Source organism: Pyrus communis, chromosome 10, assembly GCF_041283825.1.
Source record: "Pyrus communis isolate YQ-2024b chromosome 10, ASM4128382v1, whole genome shotgun sequence".
Classification (NCBI taxonomy): Eukaryota; Viridiplantae; Streptophyta; class Magnoliopsida; order Rosales; family Rosaceae; genus Pyrus; species Pyrus communis.
In genome coordinates this window covers 31,396,088-31,413,944 of record NC_142574.1, presented here as the reverse complement: position 1 = coordinate 31,413,944, position 17,857 = coordinate 31,396,088, and the positions used below count along the sequence as shown (strand labels likewise).

Below are 17,857 nucleotides of genomic sequence, written 5' to 3'. Positions count from 1 at the left end.
TTTAAAAAGAAGTAAGTTATTCTTCCAAAACAGTGAGGTGGCGGTCAGATCAAACACCATCATCATCATCATCCCTTTATTCACAAGCATCAACATAAGAATTTTCCACACAAAAATAATATAAAATAACATAGAATATAAAATAACTATTAAAAACCGAAAAGAAAGAGATGAAGCATAAAAAATATATGGATAGGCTATAATAAACTATAATAAATAATAATAATTTCAAAGCTAAAAGAAAACGCAAAGAAAATTCGATTCGGAATGCTCTCTCTCATTTGTCCAATCATCTCCCTTAAAAAAATGTCAACCGGATTCCCGTAAAATAAATTGCAACTACTATATCCGTACCCACCCTACGGGCTACGGCCCTAACTGTTTGATATATAGAGTTGTAAATTGCAACTTTGCAAAGCTCGCAAGACAATATTTCATATTTCCTAATTGTGCTATATATAGCTTATAGCCTCCCTCTCGCTTATATGGTGAATACTTCTACTTCGTGAGACCCAAATACAAAGAGGCAAATTAAGAGCAAGGGATATATTTATTAACAAAGGTTGAAGTATTATTACTTTTGAGCTGAATAATACTATGGCGGAGGAGTTTCAGGCCGGGATTTGTGGCGGCAACTCATGGTGGAATTCATCGAGACACGTGCTGGCGGCGTCTCCGTGTTCTATGGGTTTTAATGATCATATGGGGGGCTTCGGCTACCCCAACGACATGGTGGACATCAAGGCAACAAGGTCTTCCTGCGGTGAGATTAATAACTCGGTTTCTGATGATCATGACGATGGTGATCATAGTAAATCTATTGCTAATTTTGATCAATATCAAGATGTTCAAAAGCCTGATCATGATCCCACCTTGCAAATGCTAGGTTTTGGTCTTCCGTCATCGTTATCTTCAACACCCTCAGATTTTAACCAAGCTTTGCTCGTGTAAGTTCTTTTGATTCATTTGCCAGCTAATTAAATAGCTACTTCTCTAAATTAGTTGAAACCCAGGCATGAAAATCCTTGATTATATTAATCTGGAAGAAGAAGGAGCTTCAGAAGAGAGAAAGAGCAAGAACACGACAGCAAAAGAAGAAGATAAAATCTCTTTGTATTTCTTTAGTCTTAGTTGTATTATTGATTTAGAAAAAGAGACTAATTTGATATAAAGATCTCTTTGTAGTCTTAGTTGTATCATTGATTTAGAAAAAGAGACTAATTTGATATGATCTTCTTGCAGTAGTCGCAGTAGTAGCGGAAGAGGTGAGAGCACTTTTCATAATCCTATGCTCCAAGAAGATATGGGTTTGAATACCAAGTTGAACACCGCCGCCCTAGGTGATGAAGAATCGTCTTCTATCATAAATGGTTTCAAGCCCATGAATCAAGATTTCTCTTTAGACCAATTAGGTTCACCATCATCTTCTGGCTTTCCTATAAGCTCATCATCAGCAGCTGCTAATTCTTATGGCTTCTCCTCAGCCTTAATGTTGCAAACTCTATTTGATTCTGTACCAGTACCTCAAACCCAACCCCAGCAATCACTTTTCAACAACAATCACCTTTCAAATGATTTGTTCTTATCACCTTCTCCTACTAGTAATTGTTGGCCGCCGAGATACTCTCCAAACAGTTGCCTAAGACCCTCGTCGCTTCCAAAGCAGTTACAACCTGGTGGCAACGGAGGCAGCGGCTTGCACTTTTCCAATAACATTAACACACCCTTCTGGAATGCCCCCGCTCCCGCGGCTTTAAATCAAGACAATACTGTTCGATCTAGTAATGATCTTTTTTCCTCCTCACAAGCACAGTACACAACACCTTCTCCGTCACCGTTTCACGAAAAGAAACCCAATTCCAACAACTTTACCACCAAGGTAATTCATGAAATTTACAGTTTACCTATTCAGCATATATGACAAAAGGGTTTGAGGCTAATGATTCAGATGTTGAAATTTTAGGCCAATACTAATGAAGATGTTCAAGACTCAAGCTCATCCGTTGTAAAGAAAAGTAGCAGCAGCGCCTGTGAACCTGTATTCAAAAGAGCTCGAATTGAAACACCTTCACCCTTACCGACTTTTAAGGTACAACACACACATGTCTAATCAAGCTTTTGGCAGCAGCCATCGATTGATCAGCTAGCAAGCTTTTTCTTTCTCAAAGTGATTTTTAAAGTTTTAATTAAAGCTTGATTAATTTGTTATTGATTAGGTTCGGAAAGAGAAGCTTGGGGACCGGATCACTGCTCTCCAGCAATTGGTTTCACCTTTCGGAAAGGTGAAGTTTTGTTGTTTTCTTCTTTACTTTTTCGAGAAAAAAAATACTTTACTAATTTGCTAGATAAAGGAATTCATCTAACTTACCTTGAATCCTTTTTGTTCTTTTCTTTTTCTTTTTCAGACTGATACAGCTTCTGTCCTCCACGAAGCTATTGAGTACATCAAATTCCTCCACGATCAAGTCAGTGTATGTTCCTTTTAGTATCTTCCTTTTTTTTTTTTTAGTTTAGACTTGTTAAAATTAGGTAACCCTAGTTGCCTCTAGAAACAAAATAAGTAATTGGTTAAATTGTTTTCTGGTTTGTACTTAAAAAAGAAGTTAGACCTAACGAAATTCTTTATACAAGTCTGGTTCTGATGTAAGTTTTTTCTTTATGTAATATTTCAGGTTTTAAGTACTCCATATATGAAAAATGGAGCTCCCATGCAACATCAACAGGGTATTGATAAAATGAAGGAGGCCTCGGAAGGAGCAAAACAAGATCTACAAAGCCGAGGGCTGTGTTTGGTTCCAATTTCAAGCACATTCCCGGTTGCTAATGGGACCACCGCTGATTTTTGGACACCAACATTCGGAGCAACTTTCAGGTGATCGGCAGAGAAGAGCTGATGGAGCCAAGGCCTAATATATATATGGTGCATGCCGGGCCAACTGCTAGCTGAGGAAGCGATTAATTATTAGCTAGTGACCATTTCTTTATAATTATGTAAAACCCTAATTATTATTAGGTGGGTTTGGAACAGGAACAGGTGCTAAATTTAGCGGACGTTGACAATATATTAGGGTTTAGAGATATTAAGTTGTTGACAAGAGCTGAATTTAGCAGATGGGGTGTGAAGAGCTGCCTTTTGTTCCTGTTCATGTACGTTGAGGGTTGGCACCAACACCTTCAGAGAAGAGAAAAATAAAAATTAAAGCGATCTTTATTGTAGTTAATTGATTTATATATTGTATATATTGTTGATTGTTGTAAGAACAGGAGAGAAAGATGAGGGTGTGGAGATTATTTGATTGGCGTTTTCACTTTTTGAATTCGTTTATTATATGTTTGGAATGTGGTAGTGGGAAGTCAGAGGTCGGCCCACTGTTCCTGCTTTTAGGGTTTGTGGTGAATCTGGTCATGACTCATGAGAAAGAGAGGGCGAGAGTGACAGAAAGATGTGCATGCGCGAGTACATGTCTTTGCGCGTGTAAAACCAACAACCCTTATGTTTTATCCTTCAATATTTCTTCCTATGGAAATGGCCACGCAAATTATAAGATTCGCCCATTAAACATATATCACGAACTGAAGAATCCTTATGAATAGATGGATAGGGTATTGAATTTCTACCTATGCGTCGTTCCAGGTTCGAAATTTTCTTTTTCCTATATTAATGTAATAGTCTTATACCCTGGCATTACTATATGTTTTATCCTTCATTTTCTTCCTATGGAAATGGCCACGCAAGTATAAGGTTCGTCCATTAAACATATAAAAAGAACTGAAAAATCCTTATGGATAGATGGATAGGAAGTTTCATACGTCCTAGGTTAGAAATTCTCCTCCCTATGGAAATGTAATAGTCTTAAACCTAGCATTATTATATGTTTTATCCTTTAATTTCCTCCTATGGAAATGGCCACGCAATTATAAGGTTCGTCGATTAAACATGTAACAAGAACTAAAGAATTCTTATAGATAAGGTGTTGGATTTCTCCCTCTGTGTCCCAAGTTCGAAATTCCATTCTCCCTATATTAATCTAAGTCTTAAACCTTCCCCTTCTGCTTAATAATAGCTTTTTTATTTTTATTTTTATTTTTATTATTATTATTTTTTGTAAAGAAGAATCTGTATTATAGAAAAATTAGCTGAAATAATCAATTTATAAATTCTAATAATTGAAATATAAAATTAAAAAAAAATTCATATTTGACTGATATGTTTTTAACAATAGATAATGTTAAGAATGAATCCCACATACTTATAATTAAGTTAGGCTATTCCTCATATTGCTAATTGGTTTTATAGTGGAATCTCAACTTTTTTTTTATAGTATCAAGGCAAGTTGTCACATGTCTGAAGCCAACGGCCACACGTGCCCAACATCACACAGTTCGCGTTGTCCACATGTTAGGCTTGAAAATTTGCCACATGTGAGAGGGCGTGTTGAAAATGAGTCTCACAATGATGAGAGGAGGGACCTTGCATGAGCTTATGAATAAGTTGGCTACTCCCCATATTGTAAATTGGTTTGTGGTGGAAGCTTAATTTTTCTTCAGATATGATGTTTATGTTTAATTCATTGGTAGTGCTAGGGGGAATATCTATTTAAATCAGTTTATGTAAAGCATATGACGTGGTTACTAATGATTGTGTTATTATTTAAGTGTTGATTAACGTGCTTAATTCATATTGGTGACACATCACATGGTTAATTTGCAAATGGGATTTAAAAATTATTCTACCTATCAGTACTTTTAATTCATATGTATTATATGATCTATAAGTTGTCAATATTTGATTTTGATGAGTTTAGAAATTAAAATTTATAGAATAATTATTTCAGTCAATTTCCCTATATTATATATATTTATGTTTGTGAAGAAGTAAATTACGTTATCGTAATTTGAGTCATCAATTATTTGCTTGGCAATATAAACGTATGTCTGGTAAAATAACACAGAATTCGGATTTTCTTTGTGTGGATCTCAAGAATCCTTGAATCGTATATGTTCATCGTACATCGTGTGATCAGAAATTATTTAATTTTTTTTATTTAATATTGAACACAAACGATACCTAATTAACAAAAACTGATTGTACGATGTACGATAAACGAATACGATTCAAGAATTCTCAGGATCCTCACAAAGAGGATCCGGAGAGGAATCCTGTTGGGTTATCACCTATAGTGTTGATTATCTTTTAACTTCTACGATTCCATGATCTACATAATATTATCCTTGGTGGCAACTAGCTAGAAGTCTACAACCAGCTCAGTTTAATTTAATGGCCGGATCATTTTCCTAGGGATTTTAGATATCCTGTGATTGTGACCGTTCATTGTATATCGTGCGGTCATAAATCATTTCAAATTTTAAAAATTAAATATAAATAGTACCTAATGAAAACCGATCGCATGATGTACAATGAACGGTCACGATCGCACGGATCCTTTTCCTAATTTAATTACTCATTTTGCTTTTTTGTGTTTGTTTATAGGCTAATGCTAGGGAGATTAAATTTGAAGACAAAATTATGAGTTTCCAATATGAATGAGCACGTTTATCAACATTTAAATATGCCAATCATCAATTTCTACGTCTTTTAGTTTCACAATTTTTTTTTTTTATAAATTTAATCTTCCTAACATTATCTTTATTTATATAGAATGAGAATCCTCTTTGTGAGGATCTTGAAGATCCTCCAATCACATCCGTTCATCGTATATTGTGTGATCAGCTTTCGTCATATATTGTTTATATTCAATTTTAAATAAAAAATTTAAAATAATTTCTGACTGCACGATGTACTATAAACAAATGTGATTGAAAGATCCCAAAGAGGATCCTTGTTCATTTATATATTGGAACTTCTACAAAGCATCACTGCATGGGGTGAAAGTTTTCCTCACTTTTCCCAACACGAACAGTGCAGATGGAACACTGCATATGTATTGTTACTTTCAGAATTATGGCTCATCATTTGCAATCTAAACGAGAGAAGTGATCATATCCAAACAGAACCTAATATGTACAAAACTCCTGACGAAAGTATAGCCGGTAGAACTTGCATACTTGTGCTGTCTAGTAAGCATAAATTATATTCATAACTCCATGTATAGAGAGAGAAATGTTAAAGGACTCTCTCAAAGTAGAACACTTCACAAATTTTTTGTTATCTTATGTTTTTGGCATAATATTTTATAATGTTGACACGAAAATTGACGTTAAACTATGAGGTGACAGAAAATCTATGAAGAGTCCCTTAACATTCCTCATCGTATATATAATTATTATTTTGAAAATCCCAGAGTATATTTTGGGTGTGTATATGTTATATATTACTAGTCATTGTTTGTTGAAATTAAAGTCGCTTTGAACAAATTCCAAATTTTGAAAACCAAAGAGCCTAATCAAGAGGAAGCTTAAAATTGAAGAATCCCTATAAAAGATGACTAATCATGAGAGAAAGCAAACGAAAGGTACTTTAATGGTTCAAAATCTGTTGGGGTTTGGTATCTCTTGGCGCCCACTTTATCATCTTTTTGTGACTTGTGAAATTGATCGGCGGAAGGGTGTGATACCAAGCACTTTGAAGCATTGGGATCAGTACCATTTGCTATAGCTAGCCTCTCTCTCTCTCTCTCTCTCTCTCTCTCTCTCTCTCTCTCCCTCTCTCTCGACTACTCGATGGAATATTGAAATCTGTAATTATTTTCTCCAAGCTTCGGCATGGTACTTAGTACTACTAGGTTTACTCATTTGAAAAGATGAAACATAAAACGAATACTTAAAGGGAAAGCATCTTGGCATTATTGTGTTATGCTGTAGTTGTAAATAAAGCAAATCTATGACTTCCAGCAATTACAAATCTTTACTTTAATGGATCAATACCTCTTTTTCTTGTTTTGGCTAATCAATGAAGACTCTTATCTCTGTCTTCTTCTTGACGTTTTCCAGCTTCAAAAGGCTTATTTCTTTTAAAAACTTTGAATCTTATCTTCCACCCCTGTTACCATTACATAAAGCTTCTAATTGAGTTCTTAAATGAGTTTGAAACACGCAAACTTAAGTTAGACTAGTTCGCTATAGTAGCGTGTTCTATTTTTGGCACACGGTATGAATCTTTCACCTTGAAAGTTAAAATTTAGAGAATCACATTGTTAAAGAAAAATAAGTGGAACTACATCTTTTCCCACTTACTAGCATGACATCCTTATTTTTGAGCCCAAGTCATACCTCATTAGTTCTTGGATATGGGCTCACTATTTCATTTTGGGTGCCTAATTTACTATTTTAGTTTCTTCAAGCTACCCCCATAACTTTTAGATGACCATCCCAAGAGAGAGAATAAAAATTCCTGGGAAAGTAGCCTTTGAGGTTAGCCAAGGGATGAGAAGGTGGATCGATGGGTTAGGATAAGGATAGCTTCAATATTTGATTCCTCCCATGTAACCCAAAAAAAAAAAAAAAAAAAATCCTTTAAACATGGTACAAGCTCCTTCTGCATATGGTCATGGAGTTCATCATATGCAGAAGGCGTTTGTCCAATGGACTACATAGACTCCTGAAGTGAATGTGATAAGATCACTTGGATCACACTCATCATGTAGATATTCAGCAACGTTAAGGTGCATGATGATGAAGCTATGGGCAGCCACTTGTGCCTTTGATAATTGGGGCTCTTGGGCCATGTTTGGTGCATATGATTGAATAGAATAGGATAACTTACAATTTTTAAAGTTACAGTGTGGAATACCGAGGCTTAGGCCACGTTTGATGTATTGGATTGGATTGGATAGCTCACCAAATTCAAGACTATGTTGTACAGTGTGGAATACTGAGGCTTAGGCCATGTTTGATGTATTGGATTGGATTGGCTAGCTCACCAGATTCAAAGCTATGTTGCATGGCCTTAGCATTCGTGGGATAACTTCTTTTTTGCATGGCCTCATTTGATATCTGAATGTGAAACTTCTCACAGCCAATGCTATATCCAAGTTACAATGAAAGGTGTAGCAACTGGTAAGAGACCGAGATCTCCAGTAAAGTTTACATTGTATACTGTATACAAGCTTTAATCTTCAGTAATAAAAACTGTTTATTCAATAATAAAACTTGTTACAACAAATACATTTGACAAAGCAAATTATTCTTCACGAAAACACGAAATTGCAAATTGAAAACCGGACTGAGAATCAAGAACAGAAGAAATGAAAGTACGGAACACTCAACAGCGATTGTATAATTGATCATCATAATTAGGCAGATCCCTTAAGCTTCTTTGCGATGCCAGCGAAGTACTTTCCCTGGTGGCTAGCTGTTTCTAGTTCTAGATCAGAAGGTTGTCTTGTGCCATCCCCAGCAAAAGTTCCCGCACCATAGGGGCTGCCACCCTTGACCTGCTCCATCTCGAACATGCCAGCTCCACTCGTGTATCCGATAGGTACAAAAATCATTCCGTGGTGAACAAGCTGAGTAATGGTTGTCAAGCTGCACGGTTTCAAGTAAATCAAAAACAGGACATGAAAAATCACATTGCAAACAATTCAGTAAAGTGCAACGCAATAGGGAAAGAACGAGAAACAGTTCAAAAAATCCAAGTTATTGTACACCTAATGAAACGAAATACTCTTGTTGGCTGAAAACTTACGGGGTAGTCTCTTGTCCACCACCTTGAGATCCAGTGCTGTAGAAAATTCCAGCGGGCTTGCCAGCAAGTGCTTGAGTTCTCCATAAGCCTCCAGTTGAATCAAAAAAGGCTTTAGACTGTGCAGCCATCATTCCAAATCTGGTAGGGAAACCGAAGATTATCCCATCAGCCTCCACAAGTTCCTCAGGTGAAATTACAGGCACTTCACTCTTTGGTGGTGCACCCATCTTTCCAAGAACTTCTGCTGGCAGTGTTTCTGGTACCTGTTAAGGCGCCAAGTATACTGAACCAGGTTAATTATGTCGACATTTTGCAGGAGAGAAACCAATATCCCTTTCAAAGACAAATTCTGAACACAAGATCCCAGCAAAAGAATTAGTGCTATTAGTACATTTTGATTAGAAACTCAAGTCAGCTTATCCTTTATCCAAAACTGCATGATTGTCCGACTTTTAAACTGCGGAAACCAATATGTGAGCTTAAGCTAGCGATTCAAAATATCTATGTATTCTAGAAGCTTAGTTACTAAACATCAAAAGATCAAACTAGAAATTTTATAAGAACACGTCGCTTTGGGATAAACTACAAGTCTACAATCTGCAATAGCAGCCTCATGGTTGTTGCCAAAATGTGCAAGGAACATTTATGTTTAACAAAAGGGTAAAAAAAAAAAAAACCATTTCCTGAGAGAACTTGCCTAAGAACAAAATTAATGTAGCACATCCAACCCGAGGACGTGTGACACACATGCATAATTATATGCATACAGATACTCTGGCTAACAGATGTTTTCTGTAGCTGTGATAATTTTATGTGTTGATTCAATGACAATTCGTACCTGCCATAGTTTGGCTTCTACTCCTTCGACAGATTGAACTCCTTTTAGTATCTCTTCAGCCAACCTGGCAACATGTCCGTACATAGAATAGTACCTGTAAAATGCATAGCATATTTTAAAAATTAACTCAAATTTGTAATAGCATATAACATTTGGAGATCAGTACTTTATTGTAATAATCTTCTTTGAATGCTAAAACAAAACTGCCTCAAATTGCCGGCGCATTCTTTCATTACACCATATATGGGAATGAATGTGGTGTAAAAATGAAATTTCTGTAGTACTACAACAGAAAATGTTATCCTTCAACTAGCCAAAAGAATATGGTAGGACAATGACCAAAGGGAGACCAAGCACGTAACAAAACTTTCAATTTAACTTGCCAGTGATAAAAGATGATCAAATAACCTTCATGGAGCCATCAAATACACCCATATGATTAACTGTTCGATTGTTTGACAAGAGTGTAGAAGAAATGTAAGACAGTTCAGAAGCAAATGTAAATATTGACAGGAACTCACACGCGTATCAATATAAACAGAAAGAACCAATTTCGACAATGGCGCATTCTGGGGCCACGGAAAGCAGGAAAGCAGAGACCTTGCATCTCTCTCTCTCTCTCTCTCTCTCTCTCTGTGTTTATGATTTCAAAAGGTAGGTCAGATATCACAACAACATTCGAATTGTTACTGGATAACAGCACAATGTCGTTTAAACCTTAAGACTTTCAATCTATTCGAATTACTAGTCCCTCCTTTTCTAGATATTGACACATACACACGGTAGTTAGTGTAAAGTTCAATTTCATGAATCGATCATGAAAATCAAAGAAAAACAGGCCTCTGTCTCACCCTCCCTCACCCCACTCAAGACCGGGAACAAGAACACAAATGATTGGAAATTCAAACCTACAAGAATACAAGCTAGACACTTTAGGCCACTACCTGCAACCTTACTTTTCTATGAGAGCAGATAAAACTTCCCCTAATCTTTTAAGCACTGGATGTTAAACTGAAACCGATGGGACGATAGGAAAACTGCAAAACTTTCTACCCAAAACCAAAAGTGAAATGTAGCTATCGAGATCTCGATCCCACAGTACAACCAGCAAATAATATGAATTATATAAATTATTTGTGATGCTTTAAGTTTGACTTTCAGTAAGCAAGAGCAAATGCTTCCCTTTTTTCTTTTTTCTTTTTTCCCAAGGCAGATTAAGAAAACAAATTAGCACACCCAAGTAAATTAACACTAAATAGATTAACCTTAGCAGATGTTCAGAGGTAATCATTTACAACGAAATGTTCCAATATATTGTTCTTCTAAACCCTTTTTAGCCGAAATGGTTATAAGATTGGAATAATTCCTCACTTTGTCCTGACATTGACAATCGGTAGAAGAGGTCTATGAGTTTGTCTTTCGTCAATCATTTTGATTCTATGAAAAATCTTCCGTTTATAAAAAAAAAAAAAGGTAAATGGAAATGTTGATTTGACAAAAATACCATCAATTTAATAAAGATTTTTCACGGACGGATCAAAATAATTGGCGGTGTTTGACCACTTCTATTGATTTTCAATCTCAATAAGAGTAAAGAGTTATATCAATCTCAGAGACCATTTTAGCTAAAAAATTCTTCCAAATAACAAGTCAACAAAAAATGACCAATGCAAACCATCTCCAACAGAATGCCAATCTTTTGCATTACCGAACCCACAACACAATCCATCACCTCGCAAGAAGCAAACTTGATAAACCCAGAAAAAGATTTCATTTTTCATTCATCAAAGATGATAAACATTTACTTAATTTAATTAAATAAACAAGACCCAGAAATACTAATATGGGAGCAAATAAAAACACTGATCAACCCAGAAAAGATTCATCTTTATTCATCAAAGATCATCGACATTCACTAAGTCAATGGAAAAAAAAACCCAAAAAGCATAAAATGGAAGCAACTAGAAACACCATTACTACTTTTAAGAACACAAACAAGTTTAATAAATCACTAAGCAATAGAGGGGGAGAGAGAGAGAGAGAGAGAGAGAGAGAGAGGCTTACACAATGTAGATTTTGGTGGCCATTGATGGAAGAGTATCTCTTTCTCTCTGGTTCTTTTTTGTGTATGCGCTTTGACAGGGGTGCACCAACCATTTGGGGGGGGACCCTATTTATAACGCACCATAAGCCTTAATTTTAATTTTGTAAAATTTAATTCTTTGTATAAAAAAACCTTAATTTTAATTTAATGTAATTTATTAGACTTTGTTAATGGAGAGCTTAAACCATTATTAGTGGATCGTGTCTCCTTGATACGTAATGTATACGGTATTGTTGATGTCATACATATCTACCTCATAATATTCCTTGTTTTCTCCAATATACCTATGGAAATTGATTTGCACATTTCTCCTTTTGCTCATTTATATTTATTTACATCATATGATTCTTTGATTTATTCACTTTAAAGGTAAGAAATATGCATAAGTTCGATTCCTGCACTAGTGAATCACACAATGGTGACCTAATGGGTTTCAAATGTTTTTATATGTCTTTCTGACCTCCGAAAAGATGGACTGTCATAGCTAAATCACTAATTGATTTTTTTTTTTTTTTTGAGAAAAAAGGAAAAAAAAGATACGTGGATGTGCATGGAAGAGAAAAGAAGCGTACAAAAATCAATTCTCTACCTTGTTGTATCAAATACATGATTTTTTTTTCTTACACATTTTAGCTTCCAACTATTGTACAAATACATACTTAATCCGATCACATGGATACTCCATCATCATGACATAATTCGTATGTCATTCATAGGTCAGCATATTTAACTTGTATTCATACTATAGAAAATCAATATATTTCACACAAAATTTTCATTTTCAACATAGTTTTGTGCTAGATTGAAAGCATATAGATCAAAATACAATGTTTGTCTTTGACCATATCAAGCATTCTAGCACAAATCCATCCCATAATTGATTTTTCTTTTTTTTTTTTTTTTTTTTTGTTAAAAAAGAGACCCGATGGTAACCAGGAAAACTTACAAAGGCATTTTAAGCTTTTTTTAGCCTCCATTGTGTTATTTAACAGCACTATAAATCGAACTCAGAACGTACCGTGTGAACCGGGGTATTATTATTGAGTGTAATTAATTTAAAGATCATCGGGTGATGTATTATTATTATTGTTATTGTTGTTATTTTAAAGATAGAGTGCAATATACTTAAACATAATTTGCAGAGAAAGTCACGTGCTTATGCCCAAACCACGAGGTATGATTTGCATTAACCAATCACCATCCCCATTAGGGCATATTTGACTTCGTAGATGTAGATGCCTCCTGTAAATAATAGTAAAATACAAAAAACAAGAAGAAAAATATATTTCAAGTAATTAAATATTCAATTTACAAATTAAAAAAATGGATATCCCGTATTGTGCGACCAATACCTTTGCAAATCGGAAGAAGAATCAGCCCAGATTCAAGGGTTACAGAAAGTCTGAGCCGCCCAACCAGGATTAAATTAAAAGTAAATTGTAGCAATGGTCCTTTAACTTTAATCAAATTGAAGCACTGATCCATTAACTAAAAATTCATTACCATTGTTCCCTCAACTTATCAAAATGTGTAGCTATAGTCATTTTCATCAATTTCGTCAAAATTTTGTCAAAATAAGTTATGTTGGAATAACCATTTATATAATTAGGATTCCTCAACTTATCAAAATGTGTAATTATGGTCATTTTCGTCAACTATGTCAAAATTTTTGTCAAAACGAGTTATGTTGGAATGACCATTGCTACAATTAGGTTAAAGTTAAGGGACAATTTCTTCAGTTGAATTAAAGTTAAGTGACCAATGGTAATAGATTTTTAGTTGAGGGACCATAGTTAGACGTTTTGATGAGTTGAGGGACCAATGGTAATGAATTTTTAATTAAGGGACCATTGCACCAATTGAGTTAAAGTTAAGGGACCATAGTTATAATTTAATTTTAAATTAAAACTCTGATTCCTTTGTTGTTATATATGGTTTGGAACATTATTCATTAAATTTTGTGTACTTTAAAAATATATTGTTCTACTTTCAATATGGTGGAGGTTAATGATGATGCAAGTCGCGGGATACAAAGGTTATCCTAAATGATTGAGAGTAAAGCATCTGTAGGTGGTTTTTTAAGTTCGTCGACAAATCTCAGAGCTCAACCGTGGACCTCCGGTGGAAACGACCAAGCAATATATGGTGGAGGCATGCAGGAGGATAGGAGTTTGGAGGCTTATATATTACATATTCTGCAATATAATGTTATAAATTAACATTTGATTCTTCTGTTCTATATAGTTTTCATTTTTTTATTTGTTATGGAGAAGAAATTAAAAATCAAAAAAGAAAACAGATTACTAAATGGGCATTTAGTTTTCACAAAATCCACCGCTCTAATAGAATAAAGGAGTATACACTCTAGTGTAGGAGAAATTCTTGCGTCTGACAGTTAAATCAAGTGGGTTGTTTGATCCATCCTCAAAGAAAAACACCACTTTGTGTTTAAATGTCTCTTGGTCTGTTTAGGTTGAAACTCCAACAAGTAAGGCCATCTCCAACCGAAAGGTCCAGAGGGCCAAAGGGCCGAAAATAGTCCGAAAACCGTCTCCAACCGAGGGCTAGGCCAGAGGGCTCTGGAATCTGAGAGGGCTCTGGAATCTGAGAGGGCCCCACAGAATCGGAGAGGGCTAAAGGGCTGGATGGCTAGCCAGAAAATTCAGTTTTCCTGTCAGTTATAACCGACAAGAATGCTTAAGAAAAAAATTCAAATGCAACGGCTAGCTGACGTCAACTAGCCGTTGCATTTGAATTTTTTTTTTTTATAGTTTTATTATTATTTTTTATTTACAAAATTTTTCCTACAACTTCTATTTTTAATATTTTTTTTTAAATTCTATTTTTTCCTATAACTTTTATTTTACAAAATTTGTTTCATTTTTTTTTAATTTCCATTTTTTCCTATAACTTTTATTTTACAAAATTTGTTTCATTTTTTTTTTAATTTCCATTTTTTCCTATAACTTTTATTTCACATAGTTGCTTTAATTTATTTTAAATTCTATTTTTATCCTATAACTTCTATTTCACAAAATTTGTTTCATATTTTTTTTAAATTATATTTTTTTCCTATAACTTCCTAAGCCATTATACAACATTAAATTAAATTAAGTAACATTAAACAATATGAAATAACATTAAATAACATTAACCAACATACAAATTATACAACATAAAAAAAAACATTTAACAACATGAAACTTAAACAACATTTTAAAAAACATTTAAGAACATAAAACTTAAACGCCTACTCCATGCTTCTTTTGGCCCAAAGATGTGCAACAAGATCATGTTGTAGGTACTTGTTTGTGGCACGAGAACGTATCATTCTATAGCACCTCATGTACTCATTTATAGAGATACTACCAGTTCTTGGATTGAAAGGCAAATTAGGCCCATCATATATTTTTGCACGAGCCCTTCTTGACCTATTTGGATCTTCTTGGTCGTCATCGGACTCTCCATCAATATACCCATCTCGCTCATCCTCCATTATCATATTGTGTAATATGATGCAAGACATCATGATGGAGTCCAAATTTTCTCGACTCCACCCTTTTGCTGGTTCGCTAATAATCTTCCACCGTGCTTGTAGAATACCGAAAGCTCTCTCAATATCTTTCCGGTATGCCTCTTGGTGTAAGGTAAACAACTTTTCTGCGTCATTCCTAGAGTTAGGAATTGCTTGGACAAGTGTCACCCATTTTGAGTAGATGTCATATACCAAGTAATACCCCATATTGTATTGACGATTGTTGATGTAGTAGTGAAGTTGAGGTGCTTTACCTTCCGTCAAGTTATTAAAGAGGGGTGAATGGCCAAGAACTGTAATGTCATTTTGGGATCCAGGGACTCCAAAGAAAGGATGCCAAATCCATGTGTCATATGAGGCAACCGCCCCTAACACAACAGTTGGCTTTTTCGACCTTCCGCTAAAGCCTTATTGCCATCCGGTGGGACGGTTCTTCCAATCCCAATGCATGTAGTCTAATGACTCTATCATGCCCGGAAACCCACAGTCTTCAGTTTTGCAAATAAGCCGATTCAGATCTTCTTGATTAGGCTCGCGGAGGTACTCGTCTTTGTGAACCTGAACAATTGTGTAACAGAATTGTTGAAGAGTATTAAGGCATGTAGACTCAGACATACCATGGGTTTCATCCATTGAATCAGCTGGGGAGCCATAGGCCATCATTCGAAGTGCAACAGTAACCTTCTGATGAGGTGAGAAACCAGGGCGGCCTGCTCTGTCCCACTTCTGTCGAAAGTATGGATTGACTTGCTAGACATCACGAAGTAAACGCTAGAAGACATGACACCTCATCCGGAAGTGACATCTGAAATCCTTTTCTGTGTACACCGTTGGGGTTAAAGTAGTTGTTCATCAAATTGGCATGTGACATCGCTCTGTTTCGTGGTTTGTAAGAGTGACCAGCAATAGAGCCACCCCATTGAGGTTGTTCCTCAGTTGGCTGACACACCATGGCCGCAGCCATGACTGATGCTATGTTTTGTTTGTTGCGCCTTACTTGAACTTCTTCATCAGACTCCTCATCTTCTCGTCTCATTTGCGCCCATTTTGCTTCCAATTTGGAATTGGATGAGGACCCCCAGTTGGAATCTAAAGAGGATCCAAAGTTGGAATTCATTGCAAACTTGAATTGAAATAGATTGAATTCAAAGTTGTGTGAATTATAGCCCAATATCCACCCTATTTATAGCAAAAGAAAATTCCAAATCCAACGGCTAGCTGACGTCATGCTGACATCACTTAGCCGTTGGATTTGAATTTAAGTTGTAGTTTTTAAATAATAAATTATGTTTGGCCCTATGGCCATTTGGTCCTTGGTTGGAGACGATTTTTTGTGGCAGGGCTAAAACGAGCCCTCTGGCCGTCTGGCCCTCAGTTGGAGACGAATATGGCCCTGTACTGTTCATTAAAATATTAATATCTTGGAGAATCTTGGAGGGCCAGAGGGTTAAAACGAGCCCTCTGGGCAGCTCTCGGTTGGAGATGGCCTAACGTTCTTTTATAAGTTTATCGAACAATCCACCCAATCCCCTTGTTGACTTGATGAACATAAGACTTTTGCAAGTTTCTCCCTTTCACGAGGGTTTACTATACAACAGTTAATGAGAAGGTAGGAGGTGTGGATGCTTGTTGCAGTTCAAATTAATATGCAGGTCAAATCACATATGATGATGGTGGTGCGATCACTTGAGTTTGAATGCCCTAAAGGCAAGTTTTGACAGGAAATCTTCCTCCATCTTGTCTTATGTCTCAAGAAATTAGTTACCTCAAGCTTTAAGGTCAAATCAAGATTAGGAGGGGAGATAAGTGGTCCCGAATTATCTACATGATAGAATTATTAGAATGGAGGATGCTTAATCTTAATTAGTTAACTATAATCTTTTTTTTTAAACGAAATGATTTTGGCATGAAAATGTGGCAAAGGTTAAATGATGAGGGAGGGAGTGTCTTTGCGGTAAAATTTGCTCTCCCTCTCTCTCTCTGGAGAATGAATCAATGGCTCTTGTCTTTAAGCGTGCTTCTCTTCTTGGTTCCCCAATCATCGATGATTCCTTCCATGCCCTCATCGATTTAATCCAGTTCACGCATTTTTCTAATAATTTCAACTCCACACCAAATGACATGGCCCCTTTCATCATATAATATCCAGGAGGGAGAGAGATCCCACAGTACATACAAAATAAGTGGAAGGCCGGCTACAGCGACTCTCTTAATTTTTTTAAAGAAAAGCACCGGCTGCAGGCTGCTCCCATCAAATACACACACACACACACATATATTTATAATGTTTTTGAGTAGTAAACAAAGGCGGCTGTCCATGAGTTCAATAATTTAACGATATCGTATTCTTATATGTGTTGATTCAAATACCAGAAAGAATTTTTATTATCGAAAAAACAAATACGAAAATATAGTTCTTTAGCCAAAACGGTTTATGAGATCGACATAACTCTTTACTTTAATTTTGACAATGAAATTCGATCCAAGTAGTCTTTAATGTTGTCCACCGTAAATCATTTTCGTCATTTTATGAAAAATCTGTCGTTATTTAGAGAGGTTGGCTTGACAAAAATACCCTTAAAAGGTGGTCACGTAAAATTTTCAATACTTGCTCTCCATTTCAGCATGACTGAATTCATGCTCAAGACGGATACACAAGAAGCCTTCATTGTTGCGTACCCTAAAAGGCTGAACACAATTCAAGTAACGACGTCTATTAACTAAGTTAACTTCAGA

At 35.7% G+C, this 17,857-nt stretch overlaps 2 protein-coding genes across 5 annotated transcripts; one reads left to right on the top strand and one right to left on the bottom strand.

Annotated features, from left to right (window-relative positions):
* The first annotated feature begins 376 nt into the window (after positions 1-376).
* On the top strand, positions 377-3,221 carry LOC137729663 (transcription factor bHLH112). Of its 4 annotated transcripts, none has more exons than XM_068468664.2 (7): positions 377-763; positions 887-947; positions 1,243-1,879; positions 1,964-2,089; positions 2,217-2,282; positions 2,406-2,471; positions 2,673-3,221. In XM_068468664.2, the coding sequence occupies exons 1-7, from the start codon at positions 598-600 to the stop codon at positions 2,874-2,876; spliced, it is 1,326 nt and encodes a 441-aa protein (XP_068324765.2). In that variant the 5' UTR covers positions 377-597; the 3' UTR covers positions 2,877-3,221. The 4 variants fall into 4 exon arrangements, with proteins under 4 accessions (XP_068324765.2, XP_068324763.2, XP_088533179.1 ...); XM_088677053.1 differs by having other exon boundaries at positions 415-763; positions 2,406-2,465; XM_068468662.2 differs by having other exon boundaries at positions 388-947.
* Positions 3,222-8,074: 4,853 nt separating this feature from the next.
* LOC137728757 (NAD(P)H dehydrogenase (quinone) FQR1) lies at positions 8,075-11,701 on the bottom strand. Its single transcript, XM_068467514.2, has 4 exons — positions 11,547-11,701; positions 9,483-9,576; positions 8,645-8,907; positions 8,075-8,484 (listed from the first exon to the last, which is right to left on the bottom strand). Exons 1-4 carry the CDS (start codon positions 11,567-11,569, stop codon positions 8,253-8,255), a joined length of 612 nt encoding a protein of 203 aa, XP_068323615.1. The 5' UTR covers positions 11,570-11,701; the 3' UTR covers positions 8,075-8,252.
* Between the last annotated feature and the right edge of the window lie 6,156 nt (positions 11,702-17,857).